Source organism: Cajanus cajan, chromosome 4 (assembly GCF_000230855.2).
Source record: "Cajanus cajan strain Asha chromosome 4, NIPB_CcT2T_4, whole genome shotgun sequence".
Taxonomy (NCBI): Eukaryota; Viridiplantae; Streptophyta; class Magnoliopsida; order Fabales; family Fabaceae; genus Cajanus; species Cajanus cajan.
In genome coordinates, this window is record NC_138520.1 from 6,259,377 (window position 1) to 6,278,836 (window position 19,460).

The window sequence follows — 19,460 nt, forward strand, 5'->3', positions numbered from 1 at the left end:
TTCACGACATGACTAAATTTGAGTCAAATTTAAGCATAACAATGTAAATAACTTAATATTCAAAACTTCACAAGATTGTCAGCAATTACATAAAATGCCTATGAATACGTTGGCAAGCAATAGTAAAGTAAACATAAATCCTAAATGTAAAATACCCTAATGTGCATTAAATTAGCAAAGCTATTCAGTATTCTCTTCGCCGCTTATATAATCAGGAATGTCGTCTTCATTAACAAGTTTTCCTTCGAAAACATCCTTGGTGATATGAACCTCTCTTAAGTCAACATTCGGGGCAATGCACTTCACTTGTCGTAGGGCCTTAGAAAACCCCTTCTTGTGTTCTATGACTACTTCATACTCGGTAGCCTCCATCTCTTTCTTTAGCCTCTTGTTCTCATTCTCGATTTCGTGAATCTTCCTCACATTAGCCGCAATGACTTCTTGACAGGCTTTATTCTTCTTGTAAAGCTCCACCATCTCGCCTTTCAAGCTCTGCATATTCTCCTCATGCTCCTTTGCTTTCCTTTCCAGCGTCTTCACAGCCTCTGTCTGGACTTCTTTTTCTTTTTCTAACATACTCACCTTCTTCAAAAGGTCCTCCACCTTAGCCGCATAGGTCTTATTCGACCTCACAGAAATCTCAAATGCCTTTGAGTTTTCCTCCAACTTTTTCTTTAAACCACCAACCTCAACATTTAATGACCCAACCTGGGCATTCTCGGTCCTCAGCTTGGACATCAATGCAACATTTTTATCCCACTTTTTCTTCCAATGATCTACCACAGCGATAGATCTTTGCAAAAACACTTGCACAGAATCTAAACCTTGGACAGGACCAACCTTTTCAATTAAAGCCTTATCAGCGATATAGGCTGGATCTTCCTTATAAAATGACTCTGCAGTCAACTCGGCATTCCAAAAGGACTTCACGTCGGGTGACATGCTCACATGATCCAACCTCGATAACGGATTCTCAGTATCATACCTCTGATGTATTGATCTCGGTCGGTTTTTGGTTGACCCCCCATGCGGAGTCGGCGAACTCACGCCGAGTTGAGCAATTGAGGCCTCCAAATTAGACACCAACTGTTCCGATGACTCAAGAGCTTGTGCGTTTGAAGGCTACAAAAGACCAATTTGAAATTAGGATAATAACAGGAATCATACCTTTCCTTTCATATCATATCTAATAACAACGAGAAACATACCTTTTCCTTCTCTAAATCAATCACCTTTTCTTTCTCTAAATCAATCACAGGAGTGGTCATGTCTTTCTCAACATCTTTCTTTGGAGCACTCGAGCTCACAATGTGGACAGCAGCCTCGTGCTTCTCACTAATCACATCGTCAGCAATCTTATCCTCCTTGGTTTTTAGCTCTTCACTTCTTATCTTCTGTTTCTTTACTTTCGGCTTAGGAGGAGCAGTATCCGGAATCTCTTCTATGTTGAATTTTCCCTTCAATTCACGCCACTTACTCCTCCCCATGATACCTACATCAGCCAGCATAACATTATATTCAAATCAATCCAAGACATATTTAACCGTTATCGACATTATAATTATAACTTACTTTCTAAATCCTCTTGAGGATTCTTTGATCCAGCAAGCACTAAAATTGACTTGCTTTCTAAAGGCCGAGGTAACTTTTGCAATTTTTCTATATCCTCCACTTCGGAGGGAGTTAATTCTAAACCTTCCGAACTGGAAAATTTAATAGGTTGAGATTGCCAGTAGAACAGGAATCTCGGCTTCCCATTCAAGAAAAACACACAATCTAAACTCGGATCACTACACGTAGACCGAATCTTGACAAATTTCTGTTTAAAGTTTTTGTATGATTGCGTGAATATTTGGAACAACCCTCCCCCTTTGAACTCCCACTCAGTGAAACCCAACCAAAAGGTGGCTCTCCTAACTTTATTTGATAAAAATGCATAAACCTCGGCAAACTTACTTCGATCCCTAATACTGAACACAGTATTTGAAATGCACGCAAGAAACCCCAACTATTCGGGTGCAGTTGACTTGGTGCTATATTCACCTTTTCCAAAAACTCACACTCAAATGGTGTGAATGGCATTAGAACACCTAAATCCTTAAACACGCACTTATACATATATACACTAGGAGACACACTTGATCCTTCGAAGTACACACGTTCCTCAGACGAACAGGGTTCTATTAAGATTTGCTCTAGCATAGGGGGCACACAGAACTTTAAGTGATGCTGCAAAACACTCACTCCCATTAAATCCCCAAACCTGCTGCTATACTGACCAACATCACCCCTCACCCATTCATACCCAGATGCTACAATTACGGGATGAGAATCTTTCCGATTGTTCCCACCTCTTTTTCGAACTTTCGTCTCCTCCACCTCCACCATTTTGCCTTTTCCCTTGCCACCTTTCATCCCACCCTCACTCAGAAACTTCAGCCTATGGAATGCGTATAGACCGTAGCCAAATTTTAAACGCAACGCAGCAGGGCTAAGGGAATACCTGGAAATGAAAACGCTTTACCCATGAAGACGCTGCTTTCACGTTTCCCTTTCTAGCACTTCCCTAAAGGCATACGAATGTATGCGTCTACGCACAGACCCCTTTTTAATGGACTTCTTACATCCCTCCAAAACCCAAGCGTTTCCTCTAAACCTCACACATCCCCACGCGCCTGTCGTTTCGTATTTGACACCCATTTATTGCAACCCATCACTTTTCCACCACGTGCATTGAAATGACACGACCCTTTAGGCGCCAGCTGTCATTCTTACACACTATGGCTCCTCACGTCTTCTTCTGCATCTTTACTTCCCGCGTATGGACACCTCGTATTATGGCCTCGTCTTAAGCTTTTTCACTCTTACATCGCTCTGAGCTTGGGGGGCTTATGTACCACCACCGAGGTCATACCGAGATCATAATATAATATGTCGGCCAGTGTAAGCCGACATAAACCCCAAGATCAACGAAATCGATATCTCAATATATAAACAACATCAAATATATGACACGTGCCAATAGCGATCAACCTAACCATAGTTAACTCACCTCGGACAACTGCTACAGCGGTTACATCGGAAAATTGCACAACCCAGGTAAAGGATAAGTATGAGAATACACAATAGATGATGACTAACTTGATCCTCGGAGTCCATTTTGCAGGTACGTCCGAGACGCCCGAGCAAGGAGACCGAAGAGAAGAAACTCAACCTATTGATTGATCTCACGCAACCTCGGTTGAACCCGACAGAGAAGATAACTTATCCGAGTTAGGGAGACGACCTAATTCGTGTAAGTACAGTAATATTTGATTGGTGTTGTTTCTCGATGCTTTTACTTCAGTAAAGAGTATGCGCACCTAATTGATGTGTTAAGAAATTCTGACAGAGAATGTAGGTATGTGTAGTTGAGAAAAGTTTTATCAGAAATCAAGATAGGTGTCAAATGTTCAAATTAACACCAAAATCTAGACACTGGGTTGGTATAATATTCAATAATCTTTAATCGATTGTTGTTTCGTACCTTGTTTAGTTTGAGTGTGTCATCTATTTAGTTAGGTATATCAAGAAAGTTAGTTGATATATTAGTAGTTAATTGAACATATTAGGGACTAAGTGACAAATTAAGGGTTAATTAACATGTTTGAGGTATTTAATTGGCAATAATCTAGGTTTGGAGTATAACTAATTATGATGGAATCATACTTTGGAATGCAAGAGGTGACACACTCAAAGATCCAAGAGGAGTGGGCTAGACATGGAAGATTGGGCCAGTCAAGGCCCAATGGGCCCTATGGGCTTGGAAGGCCCAATTCAAGTTTCAACATGGGCCTATTATGTTATGAACATTGTTATTATATTTTGTTAGCATAGTTTGAATATATTTTGGTCCTGTATTTTGGACCACATAGAGTATCATTTTAGGTTTTAGGCTTGTTGGGCCTAGTTTTGGGCTTCATGGGCCTTTGGGCTTTTGGTATCCAATATTGGGCTCATTTTCATTCTTGTAATTTTTCCTTTCCATTGTATTTGATTGACCAATGTATTTAGGTCATTAGAATAGGAAAATATAAGAATTACTAAAGTAAGCTAATTAGGTTAAATTAGGTTTAATTTGGAAGCCATTTAAGTTACATTTGAGTCACATGTTTAGCACCTTTGGTGGCTGAACATGTGACACTCAAATTAACCCTAAATGTCCCCCAAATCAAACCTAGATGCACCTTTAACACCAAGATTCACGGCCATGTATTTGTGAGCCAAAATTTGAATTCAAATTTCAAATTTGAATTCAAATTCTTGGCGCCACAATTAGCTTTGTCTCTAGGTGCCAAAATGTGCACTTCCGTAAAGTTTACTTAAGTGATCTTTTTCACACTTGGTAGTCACTTTTGAGATTAATAAAATTGGAGAGCTTATTCAGCCCAATTTTCTCTTGAGAGTCACCGTGAGAGAAAGCTTCACCTTAGGAACCCTACTAGGTCTTCCTCCTCTTTGAAGTGAGCTTTCCCTTGAACCTTAAGCTTGGATGCTTCCATCCAAGGCTTAAGCCTTCTTCCATCCGAGAACATCATCCTACAAGTGTTCTTCATCTTCGGTTTCCATTTCCTTGAAGAAGATCCGAGCTAAGAGAAGCTAAGGAGAAGAACTTCAATCTCTCCTCCTTTACTTTCTCCATCAATCCTTAACTATTTATGATACTGATATCTATGTTTGAGCGCTTAATGTTTAGTAATTATAGACTAGACTTATAATACGTTCTAAAAATTGAGAAGATTCCCTGTTCTTTCACTCCCAAGTAAAAGATAATAAAAAAATTCAATAAAGATAAAAAAATTAATTATAGACAACATTAACTTTGTCAAATATTATATTATTGATTAAATATCAAAAGAATTATCTTATGTTTTTGGTCAAGTATAATACTTGATATTTGACCTAAATCTAAAAGGTCCAATTGACAATTATAAACTTAACATTAATATAGTAACATTTTCAATCAAATTCAGTTTTATCTATAGATCAAACTAAAGGAGTGTATGTGCTTAAGGCTTGTCCATATGGAATGACTTGCATTTGTCATCCATACGTTAACGACCAATATAAGGATATTCTCTGCGAAACCCTTTGAGAGCACTTGTTGTGCAGCTCCTTGGAGGCAAGCGACTAGAGTTCAGTTCGAGGGAGTCCCATACTTGTGAATCTCATGATTACTTATTTGTAATATTTCGTCTTCGCTATTTTGATTATCCGATTATTTCATATGCTAACTTATTTTGAATGAATACGTTGACTTCTTTTTATTTGTTCCATACTTTCACTTTATGTTTTTTTATTTACCAAGTTATTCGATTATTAAGTTATTTAAAACAAATAAAAATTAAGTGTGTAAATTAACTAAATTCATAAATATTTTATTCAACAAATTAATCAATTCATTAAGGTTATTAAGTTATTCAATAAAAAATATTATACACAAATAAAAAAATTAATTAGTTACACAAAGAAAACCAGTATCTTTTATGTAGTTAATTGATACAACAATTGTGAACTTATAATACTCAACAACAAAATAATTAACATTCAAAGTTTTTTTATAGGTTAAAGTACATTTTGTATTAATCAAGCTAATAAGAGTTTGGTAGTTTATATAAGCTCAGTATTTTACATAAACTTGGTAGTTTACGTAAAGCTCGATAGTTTTTAACTTTATCAGTTATTTCTAATGTCAATTGACAAGGAAATTCGTTCGGTTAAAAAAACGGTTTACAAACCATGTTGGTGGTTACTTTGGAGAAAGAGGGAGATACTTATAAAACATAGGAATATTGGATGATTAGACTAACTTGATCGTTGAAATTCTTTTTACAAGTACTTAAGCCTATTCATTGAGTAGTGACGAAAAGCTTGATAAATATTGAAAGAAGAAGGAGATTTGAAGGAGTTCGAGATATTTCATATGTCAGTATCTTATCATATTTGGATAATGAATATTTGAAGGTGTAGATATTAAGTATGGATTAAAAATATGAAAAGTTCAAACACTTCATTGGAACTTGATCATTCTTTTTATCATCTTGTCCTTCAAGTTGTACTGATTTCCCTTTTAATGATCCTTAAGCATCATCAAAGATAATTTTTTCCTCTTTGCGTTAGTAGAAGCTCCATCCTTATTAACTTGAACATTATAATTACTCTCCTTCAAGTTAAACTTGGGCTTGATATCATGCCAAGTATTTTGACCCATGATATTTGTAACAAAATAAATGATTAAATATGATACAAAGAAAAAACATAACAATGTGTTAGTGAGAAAGAAATTTGATCAAAATTTTATAATACTCTTTTTAAATTACCAAAGAGATTATTCGAATGAGGAAGAGACAAAATCACTTTATTCTCTAAAGGTAATAGTTGTAACTTGTCAATATTTTCCACTTTAGACGAGGTTAAAACAACACCATTTGTCCTAATAAACTTAACAATTTGAGATTGCTAATAAAATGGAAACTTGGTTTTTCCATGTTCATGAAATACAATATCTAGCTAAGGGTCATTCCAAGCAGGATGAATTTTGAAGAATTCTTCTTTAAAATTTTTATATGATTGAAAAAATATTTGAAAGAGTCCATTGGAATGAGTACCGCCAACCATGTGGAGGTTTACCAACAATATTTGAAAAGCATGTAAGAATCCCCAACTATTTGGGTGTAACTGAATAGGAGCTACATTGATTTTGTTTAAAAATTCACATTCAAAAGCAAATAAGAGAATAGAAATCCCAAGATCTTTAAAAATCACTTATATACATAAATATAACAAGATTGGTAACATGTTCTTCAAATAGACAAGGTTCAATGACAATTTGATTTAATACTAATGAAGAGCAAATTGTCACCTTTTTTTTCGGAGCAATGTTATATTAACAGAGGTTTTATACCTACTCCCATATTTGCCAACATCTCCCCCTACCCATTCATATCTAGTACAACAATCAAAGGATGAGAATTTTTTCTATTGTTACCCCCTTTTCCCCCTTTTTTATTACCATCTTTAGCTTCTACTTTTTTCCGTTTCTTACATTTAGTGTTTTCTTCAATACAACTTTCTTAATTGAAGTTTCTTTAGAAGAAGGAATAAATATATTAGTATGATTAGAATTAGGGATGGCAACGGGGCGGGTCGGATACGGGTTTTATGATACCCGTTCCCGTCCTCGCGACTCAAATTCATCCCCGTACCCGTACTTGTACCCGCTAGGTATGAAATTTTCATCCCCGTTGGGTATCGGATATACCTGTACCCATAAAAAATTATTATTAATTTTTTTTTAAAAAAAAATACACAATATTTTTAAATTATTTTTTAATTATATTATAATTATAATTAAATTATTTCTCTATCTCATATTTTAATCAAGAGATTTCTTAATAATTAAACAACTATAAATGTTTCACATTATAAAAAATAATTACACATAATAAAATATTAATTCTTTTTAACATAATTCAATCAGCTATGGGTACGGGTACGGGGCGGGTATGTATATACCCGTACTCGTACCCGTTTTCACATATTGAGTTTTACCTATACCCGTACCTGTACCCGGTCATCGGGTATTCCCCATCAAAGTCGGGACGGGTTCGGGTATTACCCACGAGTACGGGTTTATTTGCCATCCCTAATTAGAATGGATTTGAGGGGAAAAAAAGGAAGGAAAACCCTTCTTCTTTGAATCTGATACTTTACCAATGGGGACAGAGAAGTCTAACCTAGAATTGCCAAACATATTGACAATGTTAAGTGAAAGTGAAAACTAAAACCTACAAACACAAAAGTAGGAAGGAAAATTGGGTTCCTAAAAATGAGAAAGGCACAAACTAAGGATGAAGAAAATGAAACTTCTACTCTTCAAATCTCAACAATAAAAAAAGGAAGAAACGAAGGAGAACAAAGGGAAACGAGGAGATGAACAATATATGAGAAAAGAAAGAGAGTTCTCAATATTTTATAAGGTAATTTTTCAATCTTCAATTGAAGAATCATTTAACGAAGAAGTGTATTTTGAAATGATTCATTGGAAATGAAGAGACAATAGGGGTTGATCCACGCTTAAGCAAGGTCAGGGGTTTGAATCCTACCTTGTGTATGCAGCCACGTTAAATCTTGGGGCCAGCTATCCCACCCTTTGAGGTGCCTCCAACGTAGCGAGGAGATTAGTCACTGCTATCGGCGGTGGATACTCCAGGGACGAACAAAAAAAAAAAAAGATGCCCCATAATGGAGGGGTGAGATGAAAAGACACCTTGTAATTATTACATCCTTAATTTGGTATGCATAAAACGCTGTCATTACAATAACAAATAAATTTAAATGAATTGTAACAAATTTTATTTCATATGAAATGAGTTTTAGCTCATTCTTCTCATCAAGATTTTGAGCTCGGAGAGCTTGTGTACTAACCAAGTTAATAAGAGCTCAGTAGTTTATGTAAAGCTTAATAGCTTTTAACATTGTCAGTTATTTCCAATTGCAACTGACAAAGACAATTTGCTAAGTTAAAAGAGCAGTTTACAAATCACTTTGGTAGTTACTTTAGAGAGTAAAAAAGGGAGATACATATAAAACTTATGAATATTAGAGGATAAGACTAACTTGATTGTCAGACTCGTTTGTAGGTACTTAACCCTATCCATCGAGAAGTGACAGAAAGCTTGACAAAAATCGAAAGAAGAAGGAGATTTGAAGGAGTTCGGGATATTCCATACAAAACATGTATGATTTGATTATTGCATGTGTTACATACTCTTAATTTGGTCCTTATATAAAAAAATATTAAATCAGTTCTTATACTTATTAAATATTACTGACTTAGTTCTCGACACCATTAACTAGATTATACATTGTTAATTCAATCCTTATGTATCTAACACACTCTTAATTTAGTTCCTACACATTAATATGTTCTTAATTTGATCCCTATTTATAGAGAGTCCAATTAAGAATGTGTTGATCATGTAGAGACCTATTTAAAAATGTATTTCATATATAAGGACTAAATTAAAATATGTAAAAAAAAAATATTAATTTCATGGATTAAATCAATAATATTTATATGTATAAAAGCTAAGTTAATAATATATATATATATATATATATATATATATATATATATATATATATATATATATATATATATAGACCGCATTGAGAATTCACTGTGTAAGAATAAAGGGGTAGAGACACGAAGTACCTCTAATATTTATACACAAATAAAATTATTAGAAGGTTGTGTGTAATTATTCAAGGATAGTATAAGAATTTTTTTGGTTAAAACCCTAATTTAGTCCCTTATAATATTTTTTTGTTTCAATTTAGTCCCACTTTATTTTTTGGTTTCAATTTAGTCCCTAATAATTTAAATTATTGCAATGTCGAACTTCCGTCCAAATTATTTAGACGGAGTTAACTGTTGGTCACGTGGATGCCACGTGGATGCACGCGTGAATGCAAATTTTTTTAATGCATCTGGAGCCAGAACGGCCTGTTCTAAAACCAGAACGACCCGTTCTGGTTGCACACTTGGTGTGTTAATTTTGCACCTGGAACGGGTCATTCCGGATGCAAAATTAACACATCAAGAGTGCAACCAGAACGGGCCGTTCTGGTTCCAAAATGTCAAACATAAACTCGATGATTATAGTCAGTGACAGATCCAGAAATTTTAGATTGTGGGGGCAATACTTATTTATATATTTGTAATATTAAAAATTTTACATATAATTTTTAAAAGTATAAATATATATTATAGTTATTTATTACAAGTTTTTATATCTACAATTACGATTAAGGATGAAAATAAACTAGGTCAGATTATGTTATATTATAATTTAACAGAATTAAACCTAATTTTTTTTATTAAAAATACATGTTATTAATATGATATATTTATCTATCATAGACATTTTTTAAAATATTTGGTTAGAACTACAATCTTAAAAATCTACTTAATAATAATTTAACACTAATAAAAACATAAAAATAAATATGTCAAATCTTATAAAATTGAAATTTAATTTATTTATCATATAAAGATGTTTTTGATATGTGATATAATTTTTTACAATTTTGATTTCTTTTTATCAACATATACAATAAATAGAAAGCAGAAAAGTTTGACAAATATGAGATAAATGAATAATTCTTCGAAATTTATATTTTATACATATGATAATTTAAATATATATATATATATATGTATTTATTAGGATATAATTTTTATTTTTTAAAATATTATTTTTTAGATAAAAAATATTATGTATGTGTAAATGGTTTGTCTTTGATCTTTGAACCACATTGTGTGTTGGTTGGCGTTTTGGAACGACCCGTTCTGAATTCAAAACGGTCCGTTTTGGAAACCAGAACGACCCGTTCTGATTTCAGAACGGCCCATTCTAATGCACTCGTTAGTGTTAAATAATGCATCTGGAACGTCTATTCCGGATGCCAAATTTACGCACCATGAGTGCAATCCGGTTTCGGGCCGTTCTGGTTTCAAATGCATGAAAAAATTAAGCATCCACGTCCGCATCCAAGTGGCGTCCACATCACCAGGAATTAACCCCGTTTAAATTATTTGGACGCATGTCCCAGATTGCAATAATTTAAATTATTAGGGACCAAATTGAAATAAAAAATTAAAATGAGATTAAATTGAAACAAAAAATATTATAAGGGACCAAATTAAGTTTTTAACTAATTTTTTTTATATATTTAAAAGTATAATAATCTACTAAAGTAAAAATAAAATAATTTTATATTTTGATATTTCCTTTATAACATGTGTATATATAAAAGAAAAATAGAAGGTGCAAAGATTATACTGGAATGTGGTGAATATTGTGGCGAACTCTGATCTGTTTGGTTGCGAACGAAAGTGGAGCGTTATTAACTAATGGGCCGAATTGATTTAACGGATTAAGGCGTAATTAAGATTTGTTTAGATAACATGGGAAATGGAAATGAGATATTTATTTATATAGTTAACGTGGAATGGTTGGGTGAAGACGAAAGCTTAGATGGAGTCTCGCGGACACTCGAACCCGCTTCTGTCATTTTCCACCTTCATCCATCAACACTGCGTCCGTCTCGCGACTCGTTTGGATGACACCAAGCGAGCCCTAGCCCAGGCTCATCACAATCTTCTATCCCCCAAACACGCCCTCGCCGCCACTGCTACTTTGGGTTCCCACCACGTCGCTAAGTCCCTCGCCGGCACCTCCGTTTACACCGTCAGCAATTCCAACAATGAGTTCGTTCTTATTTCCAACGCCGACGGCGCCAAGTCCATCGGATTGCTTTGCTTTCGCCAAGAGGACGCCGAAGCCTTCCTCGCTCAGGTTTCACTTTCTTCTTTCCACATTCTAATTTCGCCTTTTTTTTTCTTTTTCCTTTCTATTCTTTATCCTCCTTATTTCTCGCTCCCTCTTTTAGGTTCGATCACGGAGAGGAGAACTTCGAGGCAAGGCTAGGGTTGTTCCAATTACTCTCGACCAGGTCCTTTTCCATTTAATGCTCGTTTTCTAAACTGAACAGTAAATGCAAATGTTAGTGCTGTTTTTATCTATTGCTACTGTTGCTGTGTAATAGTATGTTATGTTGTGAAATTGTGTATATTGACCACAATTATGCGGATTGTTACTTGATTAGCAGCGTATTATCTTATCTTGATTCTTGGAGACGGGAGTACTCTCACTACGTATTTTTGCCAATGTGGATCCTGGATTCGTTTCTTGTATCTATCAAATGCCTTTAATTGACTAGTCCTTGTTTGACACTAAATAGAGTTGTGGTTTGGCTTCTATCATATTGAAAGCCAATTAGGAAAGGAATCAAGTAATCAATTAAGATAGGAACAATTCTTTGTCAATGATTTAATCCATATTTACCTTTGAGGCTCGATTGAGTGAAACAATCCAAAATGTATTTCCCCCCTTTGAATTTGTATTGACATGGCTATGTGGCTGTTAGCATTTATGTCATGACTTATGTTCCATGGACACTTAATAGATTTTTACTACCACGAATATTATTGTCCACTTTTCCTATTTGAGGGGAGGATATGCTACTGAGCACAACTGGATAATTTTTTAAGCTCATTTAACTATGTTGTCTATCCTGTACCTTTTGCATATGACTATTCTTGTGCCACAGGTTTACATGTTGAAGGTTGAAGGCATTGCATTCCGATTCTTACCCGATCCAGTTCAAATAAAGAACGCTTTGGAGGTTAGCATGTTACTGTTTTAATTATTGCATAAAACATATAACTTTACGCCACACCATTATTGTTCACCATTTCAGTCCAATATCAATCACGATATTGACAGAAAGAAGCTTTGACAATGTACATGGTGGCTGCAGTATGGGAATTAGTTATGTGACAACAATTTAAACTAAATTATACATAAACATGTAGCAAATATGTTGGTTGGTGCACTGAGCTGTTAGATTGTGTTTAATTTAGTTTCCATTTCATGTTGATCAGCTCAAACCAGCCAACAAAGGAGGTTTTGACGGAGTTCCTGTTTTTCAGGTATATTCTCTTATTTGTTTGTAACTTTAGATGGTTTATGGGGGGGAGTTACAAAATGTTATGAGCTTGTCTTATGTTTTATACATTTATATACTATCTGTACAAACATCAGTACATTTTTTTTTCACTGAACTAACTGTCAACTAATTAACTGCAGCTGATTTGTGGTATATGATGCTTACATTTTTAGAGTGTGGCTGATTTTAAGCCATTTAACTATTTTAGTATTGCCTCGTCTCAGTGTTAAGATTGGTACTATTGACTAATAATCATATGTGCTTACAGTCAGAACTTTTGGTTGTGAAGAAGAAGAATAAGCGTTACTGCCCTGTGTATTTCTCAAAGGTTTGTCTGACTCATTGATCTACTTGTTATTTCAATTACATTATTAAGACATCATATGCCATGTGTATGTTTCTTTATAGAATATAATTATATAGTATTTTATCATTTTCTGGTTAAATGGATAGGAGGATATCGAGCAGGAACTGTCCAAAGTTTCCAAGGCATCTAGAGGACCTGGTGTCTCTCAGCATATAGCGGTAAAGAATCTGCCATATCTTGCTTTTGTTACTTGAAAGCATGTTTCAAGTATTCTTTATTTTAATTTTTATACTTTTGGCATTACAATGTACTTGTCAAAGCTCTTGTTACTAGTTTCACAATTTTTTGTAATCATAAAAAACTAGCATATTTTATTGAACTCTTGAAGCTAATTTTGTGTTGCATATGCTTTATGCTAGACTTAATTTGAACAAAATTAACGTTTAACTACCTGTATGATCTACTTGCAAAACTTGCTGACCATTTGGTTCAATCATAGTGGTCTATGTAACATATTTTCTTCATAGACGTAAGATAAATTTCTTTTAAGTCAATTAAGTCAAGAAATTCTTGTGTTATTTAAATTTTTCTTTGAACCAAACTATATCACCTTGGAAGCAATTATGGATGGAATAATTAGTTTTAGTTATATAAATGATTTGCTTTCTGTTGATGTCTTTTTTCAATTTGCATGAGAAACAAAGCATTTGTTCAATAGATGGTTTTTTCTACAGGAAAATACACTTTATTTTCAGTAAAGAAGTTCTCAAAAGCATTTCTAGCTTATAACCAAATAGGCTCGAAATAGCAATCTAACGACTTGTTTGATTAAATAAAATATTTTGTTTTCATTTTTTTTCTACTTGCGATTATGAAGATGCCATGTTTTTATTCTATTCCATGCTTGCAAAAGTTTTGTAAAAAGCTTTGTCTTCACCATTTTCTGTATAAATCTCTGAAAACAGTTAACAAAGTGAAAACAAGATAACGGATGTAATTCTTAGTGTAAATTTGAAAAGAAAACAAGGAACGGTTTTTCAAACCAAACAAGACTTAAATTTTCTTCACGTTAGATTAAGATCACGCATAAACTCTTGTAATCTGTCTTCCATGAAAAATGTCAGGAAAAGGAAGAAACTCGTTTTTAAAAAAAATAAAGTGGATGCGGATTTGTGTGGTTGAGTAACCACGTGGACCCTATTTGCTAACCTCAACCCTGGTATTCTGGTTGATATCTAGTGTTGTTTATTTAAATAATAAAATAATTTACATGCTATAGTAGATTTGTTTTTATAATTTATTGTGTATTTGAAGTTTGTTTATGTTTCTCTTTTCTTTTTTTAATAAATTAACAGGTTGGTAGCTTGGAAGATGTACTGAAAAAAATGGAGGTAGTTAAGTCTGCTCACAAATTCCGTAGCTTATAAGCTTGGCAATAATTTGAATTCTGATAAATTCTCTCTCCATTGATACAGATGAGTGAAAGGAGTTCAGGATGGGAGGATTTGATTTTTATTCCACCAGGGAAAAGTCACTCTCAACACATAAAAGAAATTAATGAATGACTTCCAGCATGCGAACTTGATCTAACCATAATTTCATGTGGTTTTCATGAGCAAATTATTGTTGTCACGATTTAATCAGCTGTTGAGATGCCAGGACCCCTGCCTTCAGATAGTCGTGTTCTACCTCTGTCTTCTCAATAGAAATTCCTTTTGATGCAGATACTGCTTTAAGTTTCTTAGTGGATATAAGCTAAATGTGTATCAGAGGATATAAAGGCTAACGTACATTTTCAATTATGAGGTCGTTGGAACCACCATTGTTGAGTATGCAAAGTACCAAATGAATGAGGGGTGTTCTTACTCATACATGTACAGTTTACTTGTTTTGGCAATAACTGTAATCCTGTTCCCTAAATTCTACTTTTATGCGTTCAGGGAAGAGAATGATCTTCATTTACATTTGATATCCATTCTGTTTTTGAAGATGAGTGATCTAGAAATTTTGTTCTTTCTTTTGATGGACATTGAAGGAGGGTTATCACGATTCATCACCCTTGGTGTTTGGAGGACATAATGGGATTGATTCACCACCTGAAGAGGGCGATTTACAATAGTCCTAAAAGACATAGTTGACCTACTGCCGCGGGCTATTTCATTGTATGATTGAAATGCGGAGCTTCCCATTGGTCTCTCATATTGTCCCCACTTTTACTTGGTCTAATCAATCATGGATGTGGGGACAAAAATGTGATAGTTTACCGCCCTTGGCATGTAGCCCCTTGCAAAACTTCCCCTGAAATCATTTTTGGTGATTTGTGATGTGCGGACGTGCAACCTGCAAACATTTTATATTAATTTTGAACATGATATGCGGAAAGAGTTACTGCATTAGATATAAACTATCCAGATTTGGTGGAGCCTCGCAATTGATGAACAAATAATAGCAATCTCTCTTTGCGACGTATCAACCGAATAGTTGGCGAGGCAGCTATTCAGCTCATGCACGTTTCCAATTATGTATTTTCTAGTGCTACTGGACTAGTTTTTTACTTGTCTACCCTTCCCTAGATCGGAACTGATTTTAGCAACTGGAAGCATACAGTGAAGCATAGGTAATTTCACATTTTTTCTAGAAATTTAGTTGACCTTCGGCCTGAAATACAAGTAGAACAGTTTTCTTCCGATTACATTTGTCTCGCTAGAAAGGAAATATAAAAGCAAGGAAAGGACACACGGAGCTACGTAAATGGTCTTCCTTGATTTGAGATTTACTCTAATTTTCTAACTACTACTGCTCCTACCACCAATCCTCACTCCTTATATACATCATTATGTTTAACTACTACATAATTCACATGTAAAGTGATGTGTGGCTAGTACATTTAGATATTTAGTCCAGTCCTCTACTCGGGCATTCTTAATAATACTGCACAAGATATGCATGGTTCAAGTCCTCAAAAGATGGTGAAGACAGTGGCATCTAAATCTTTGATTACCAGAATCAATTTGGTTTTCCTTTTCGTTTTTCTGGTTGTTTATGCAACCGTTCTTCTCCCTCCACTTTCTTCTGACTATTTCGAGAATGCAGGCTCTCTCGTGAGGTGCTCCTTGCGCGAATGTCATCACAGGGTAAGGTGGACCTTAATTCGTGAGTATATGCTGGATTCAAACTTTGAGTTAGTTGGTGTGCGTATGAAGCATGCATTCTTATTTGTCTAATCTTAAAATTTGTAGACAGAACGTAACTTGAAAATGAAAGCAGTATTGGAGGTACCTCAAGGGAACAAGGGTGCAAATAAGATAGAAGTACCAAGCTTTTTTGACGAGTTGGGGAGGGGAATGAAAATAGGAATGGTGAACGTGCAAGAAGACGATGTGAGTGGATGGAGCATGCACGGGGAAACAACAAGAGTTTATTTTGAGAGGGTGTCAGAGTTTTTGAACTGGACAGACTTGTTTCCGGAATGGATAGACGAGGAGGAAGAGAATGGTGTGCCAACATGCCCGGAGATACCAATGGCAGAGTATGCAGAATATGGAAGCATGGATGTGATCGTGGCTAAGCTGCCATGCAGTTATCCCAAACAAGGGTGGGGGAGGGACGTTTTTCGGTTGCAAGTTCATCTCATAGTTGCTAATCTAGCCGCCAAGAATGGGAGAGGGAAGACAAAAGTGGTATTTTGGAGCAAGTGTAGACCATTGCTGGAGCTTTTTCCATGCGACCACTTGGTTAAGCGGGAAGGTGAATGGTGGTATTTTGAACCTGATATCAAGAGCTTACAACACAAGCTTTCATTGCCCGTTGGCTCCTGCAAGTTGGCCTTGCCTCTCTGGGAACAAGGTTTTCAACGTTACATATTCTTTTCTTTTCCTCCTTACGTTGCTATATAAAGTGGGCTATTGCTCCGGTGCCCTCTTATTTGAAGGGGTTTTGGTGTTCCTCAGTACAAAAGTTGGGTTTTTAGGGACAATAAGGTAAATTGATAAATTGTCCGAAGGCTATCAATTTATCTTATTGCCCCTAAAAACCCAACTTTTGTACTGAGGGGCACCAAAACCCCTTCAAATAAGAGGGCACCGGAGCAATCCCCATATAAAGTGTACACATGTGTCTGCCAACTTTTCTAAAACTATATATTATCGTGCATTTTTTATTTTTTTATATTATTTTTGCACTTGACTCATACTGTCTAATTACATGATAGTGATTAAGATTCTATTAACCATACAGCATGCGTTAATCATAAATGTTTTAACTTTAAATTGTGAGATTTTTTCAAATAAATTTGGTGCATTAATAAAAAAAGTAAATGATTAAGAAATTAAAAGTGAAAAATTTTAATGTCATTTTCAATATTAAAAAAAAAAGCTTTTGTTGTCAATTTCTTATCTAATACAGTATCTTAACGTATTATGAAAAAAAGTCATCCAAAAATGTTTCATAAAAACATTTATTTCCATCAAGATATCATGAACGTATAATAAATGCATATGATAAATTATTGAAGCTTTAAAATTCCCTAATCAATGAGCTAACTGCTCATGGTATGTGTTGTTTGTCATTTATACCTTTATGGAAACTTTTTCTTGATAGTTGATAGTAGAGGGGCCGGAGGACAGTGAAAAATATTAGAAGCAGCATACTTATTTCAATGGTGGTTTAACAACCTATACCAACCATGCAACCACTTCAACTGTGGATAGCTTCATGCTTAACTTGCCTTTGTTTCTCAAACGTAGCATACAAACAAAATTAGTTAGCAGTTTCCAATCAAGTTTCACATCCGACAAAAAGCCACAAGTCATGTCATGTCCTATTCAATTATGCATGCAATAACTTTGTTTTTTTGTCCCTCTCTCTCTTTTAGTTTTGACTTTCGGAGTGCAGGAATTGACGAGGTGTACGACTGGTCGAAGATCGAGAAAAGCGCGAGAAGCATTGGAAGAATGCAACGGTCAGCGTACGCGACGGTGCTGCACTCGTCGGAAGTGTACGTTTGCGGCGCAATAACACTGGCGCAGAGCCTCCGCCAGACAGGGACAAAACGCGACCTAATCCTGCTGACGGACAAGTCAATCTCGGTTCCCACACGTGTGGCGCTGTCGGAAGCGGGGTGGAAGATCCGAGTGATAACCCGGATCCGAAACCCGAAAGCGGAGAAAGGAAGCTACAACGAATACAACTACAGCAAGCTGAGGCTGTGGCAGCTGACAGACTACGAGAAAGTAATATTCATCGACTCGGACATCATCGTACTCCGCAAACTGGACATCCTCTTCGAGTTCCCGCAGATGTCGGCGACGGGGAACGACCAATCGATCTTCAACTCGGGGATCATGGTGATCGAGCCGTCCAAGTGCACGTTCCGCATTCTGATGCGGCAGCGCGACGACATCGTTTCGTACAACGGGGGGGACCAGGGGTTTCTGAACGAGGTGTTCGTGTGGTGGCACAGGTTGCCTCGGAGGGTGAACTTTCTGAAGAACTTCTGGGCCAACACCACGCTGGAGGCTCGGGTGAAGAACGCCATGATGGGGGCGGAGCCGCCCAAGGTCTACGCCATCCACTACCTCGGGTGGAAGCCCTGGCACTGCTACAGGGACTACGACTGCAACTGGGACACACTCGAGCAGAGGGTCTACGCCAGTGACGTGGCGCATCGCAGGTGGTGGAAGCTCCACGACGCCATGGATCAAGGGTTGCAGAGCTTTTGTGGGTTGACAAAACGGAGTCAGACGAAGCTCAACTGGGAGCGGAGGAAGGCCAAGAAGATGGGGTTACCCGATGGACATTGGAAAATCAATATCACTGATCCTAGACGATTTCCCGCTCTCTTGATGGATTAGATTACAAGTTACAACTATTCTCTATGTTTTTCTTGTCAAATTCTCATATTTCAACTGCTCTTCAAACCATTAAGTTTTTCTCATAACTAAACAAGGAGTACTATGTACATCTAAAATGGAAAATGACATGCATTAAACCTTTATTTTTATTTAAAAAAAAATAGGTGACAGCGATATCCGATCACAAATATTATTTTTATAAATAGATAGCTTTTATGATAAATAAGTAAAAAGTTATATTAATTATAATATATGATTGATTGATGATATATAAAATATTTTAAACTGTTAATGTATTAATTATCTGTAAATTCTTTTTATTGAACTTAAAAAAGCTTCTAAAATCAACAAGAATTGTAACTTGTTATTACTAGAACTTTATTTTAATTTTTTAATAGGACAATTGTATATAAAATATATTGTTTTTGAATCATTTTTTTTTATATTTAAGATTTTTACACATCTTTTAAGAAATATTTAATACCTTTATTAATATCTTAGAATATGTAGTGTAAGAAAAATTATGATTATGGAGTATAAATATTAATTGTCAAATAAAAGTATATGTGGAAACAGTTGGAATGTGTAAAACATAAAATAAATAAATAAACAAGCAAAGCAAAAAAATTTGAAACAAGTGGAAAAATCTAAAATCATAAAAAAAAATATTTTGCTCCAGTAGGAGT

The 19,460-nt window shown here is 35.4% G+C and overlaps 2 protein-coding genes and 1 long non-coding RNA gene across 10 annotated transcripts; 2 read left to right on the plus strand and 1 right to left on the minus strand.

Moving 5' to 3' along the window:
* The first annotated feature begins 11,044 nt into the window (after positions 1 to 11,044).
* On the plus strand, positions 11,045 to 14,791 carry TIC22-IV (Tic22-like family protein). The gene is made up of 8 exons (XM_020363708.3): positions 11,045 to 11,402; positions 11,497 to 11,559; positions 12,217 to 12,291; positions 12,551 to 12,598; positions 12,884 to 12,943; positions 13,069 to 13,140; positions 14,278 to 14,313; positions 14,398 to 14,791. The coding sequence occupies exons 1-8, from the start codon at positions 11,082 to 11,084 to the stop codon at positions 14,485 to 14,487; spliced, it is 765 nt and encodes a 254-aa protein (XP_020219297.1). The 5' UTR covers positions 11,045 to 11,081; the 3' UTR covers positions 14,488 to 14,791.
* Positions 14,792 to 14,927: 136 nt separating this feature from the next.
* PGSIP3 (plant glycogenin-like starch initiation protein 3) lies at positions 14,928 to 18,917 on the plus strand. Of its 8 annotated transcripts, none has more exons than XM_083074011.1 (4): positions 14,928 to 15,539; positions 16,016 to 16,075; positions 16,162 to 16,768; positions 17,816 to 18,917. In XM_083074011.1, exons 3-4 carry the CDS (start codon positions 16,180 to 16,182, stop codon positions 18,772 to 18,774), a joined length of 1,548 nt encoding a protein of 515 aa, XP_082930137.1. In that variant the 5' UTR covers positions 14,928 to 15,539; positions 16,016 to 16,075; positions 16,162 to 16,179; the 3' UTR covers positions 18,775 to 18,917. The 8 variants fall into 8 exon arrangements, with proteins under 8 accessions (XP_082930137.1, XP_029128046.1, XP_082930135.1 ...); XM_029272213.2 differs by having other exon boundaries at positions 16,016 to 16,056; XM_083074009.1 differs by having other exon boundaries at positions 16,016 to 16,056; positions 16,166 to 16,768.
* LOC145957586 (uncharacterized) lies at positions 15,530 to 16,339 on the minus strand. The gene is made up of 2 exons (XR_014433624.1): positions 16,202 to 16,339; positions 15,530 to 16,086 (listed from the first exon to the last, which is right to left on the minus strand). It is a non-coding gene; the product is annotated as an uncharacterized LOC145957586 (long non-coding RNA).
* Positions 18,918 to 19,460: the final 543 nt, after the last annotated feature.

Coding starts and splice junctions, on each gene's coding strand:
- TIC22-IV (XM_020363708.3), top strand. CDS start 11,082: ATGGAGTCTCGCGGACACTCGAACCCGCTTCTGTCATTTTCCACCTTC. Junction 12,292..12,550: donor AAATAAAGAACGCTTTGGAG/GTTAGCATGTTA, acceptor CATGTTGATCAG/CTCAAACCAGCCAACAAAGG. Junction 12,599..12,883: donor ACGGAGTTCCTGTTTTTCAG/GTATATTCTCTT, acceptor ATGTGCTTACAG/TCAGAACTTTTGGTTGTGAA.
- PGSIP3 (XM_020363705.3), top strand. CDS start 15,865: ATGCATGGTTCAAGTCCTCAAAAGATGGTGAAGACAGTGGCATCTAAA. Junction 16,057..16,161: donor TGCGCGAATGTCATCACAGG/GTAAGGTGGACC, acceptor TAAAATTTGTAG/ACAGAACGTAACTTGAAAAT. Junction 16,769..17,815: donor CTTGCCTCTCTGGGAACAAG/GTTTTCAACGTT, acceptor TTCGGAGTGCAG/GAATTGACGAGGTGTACGAC.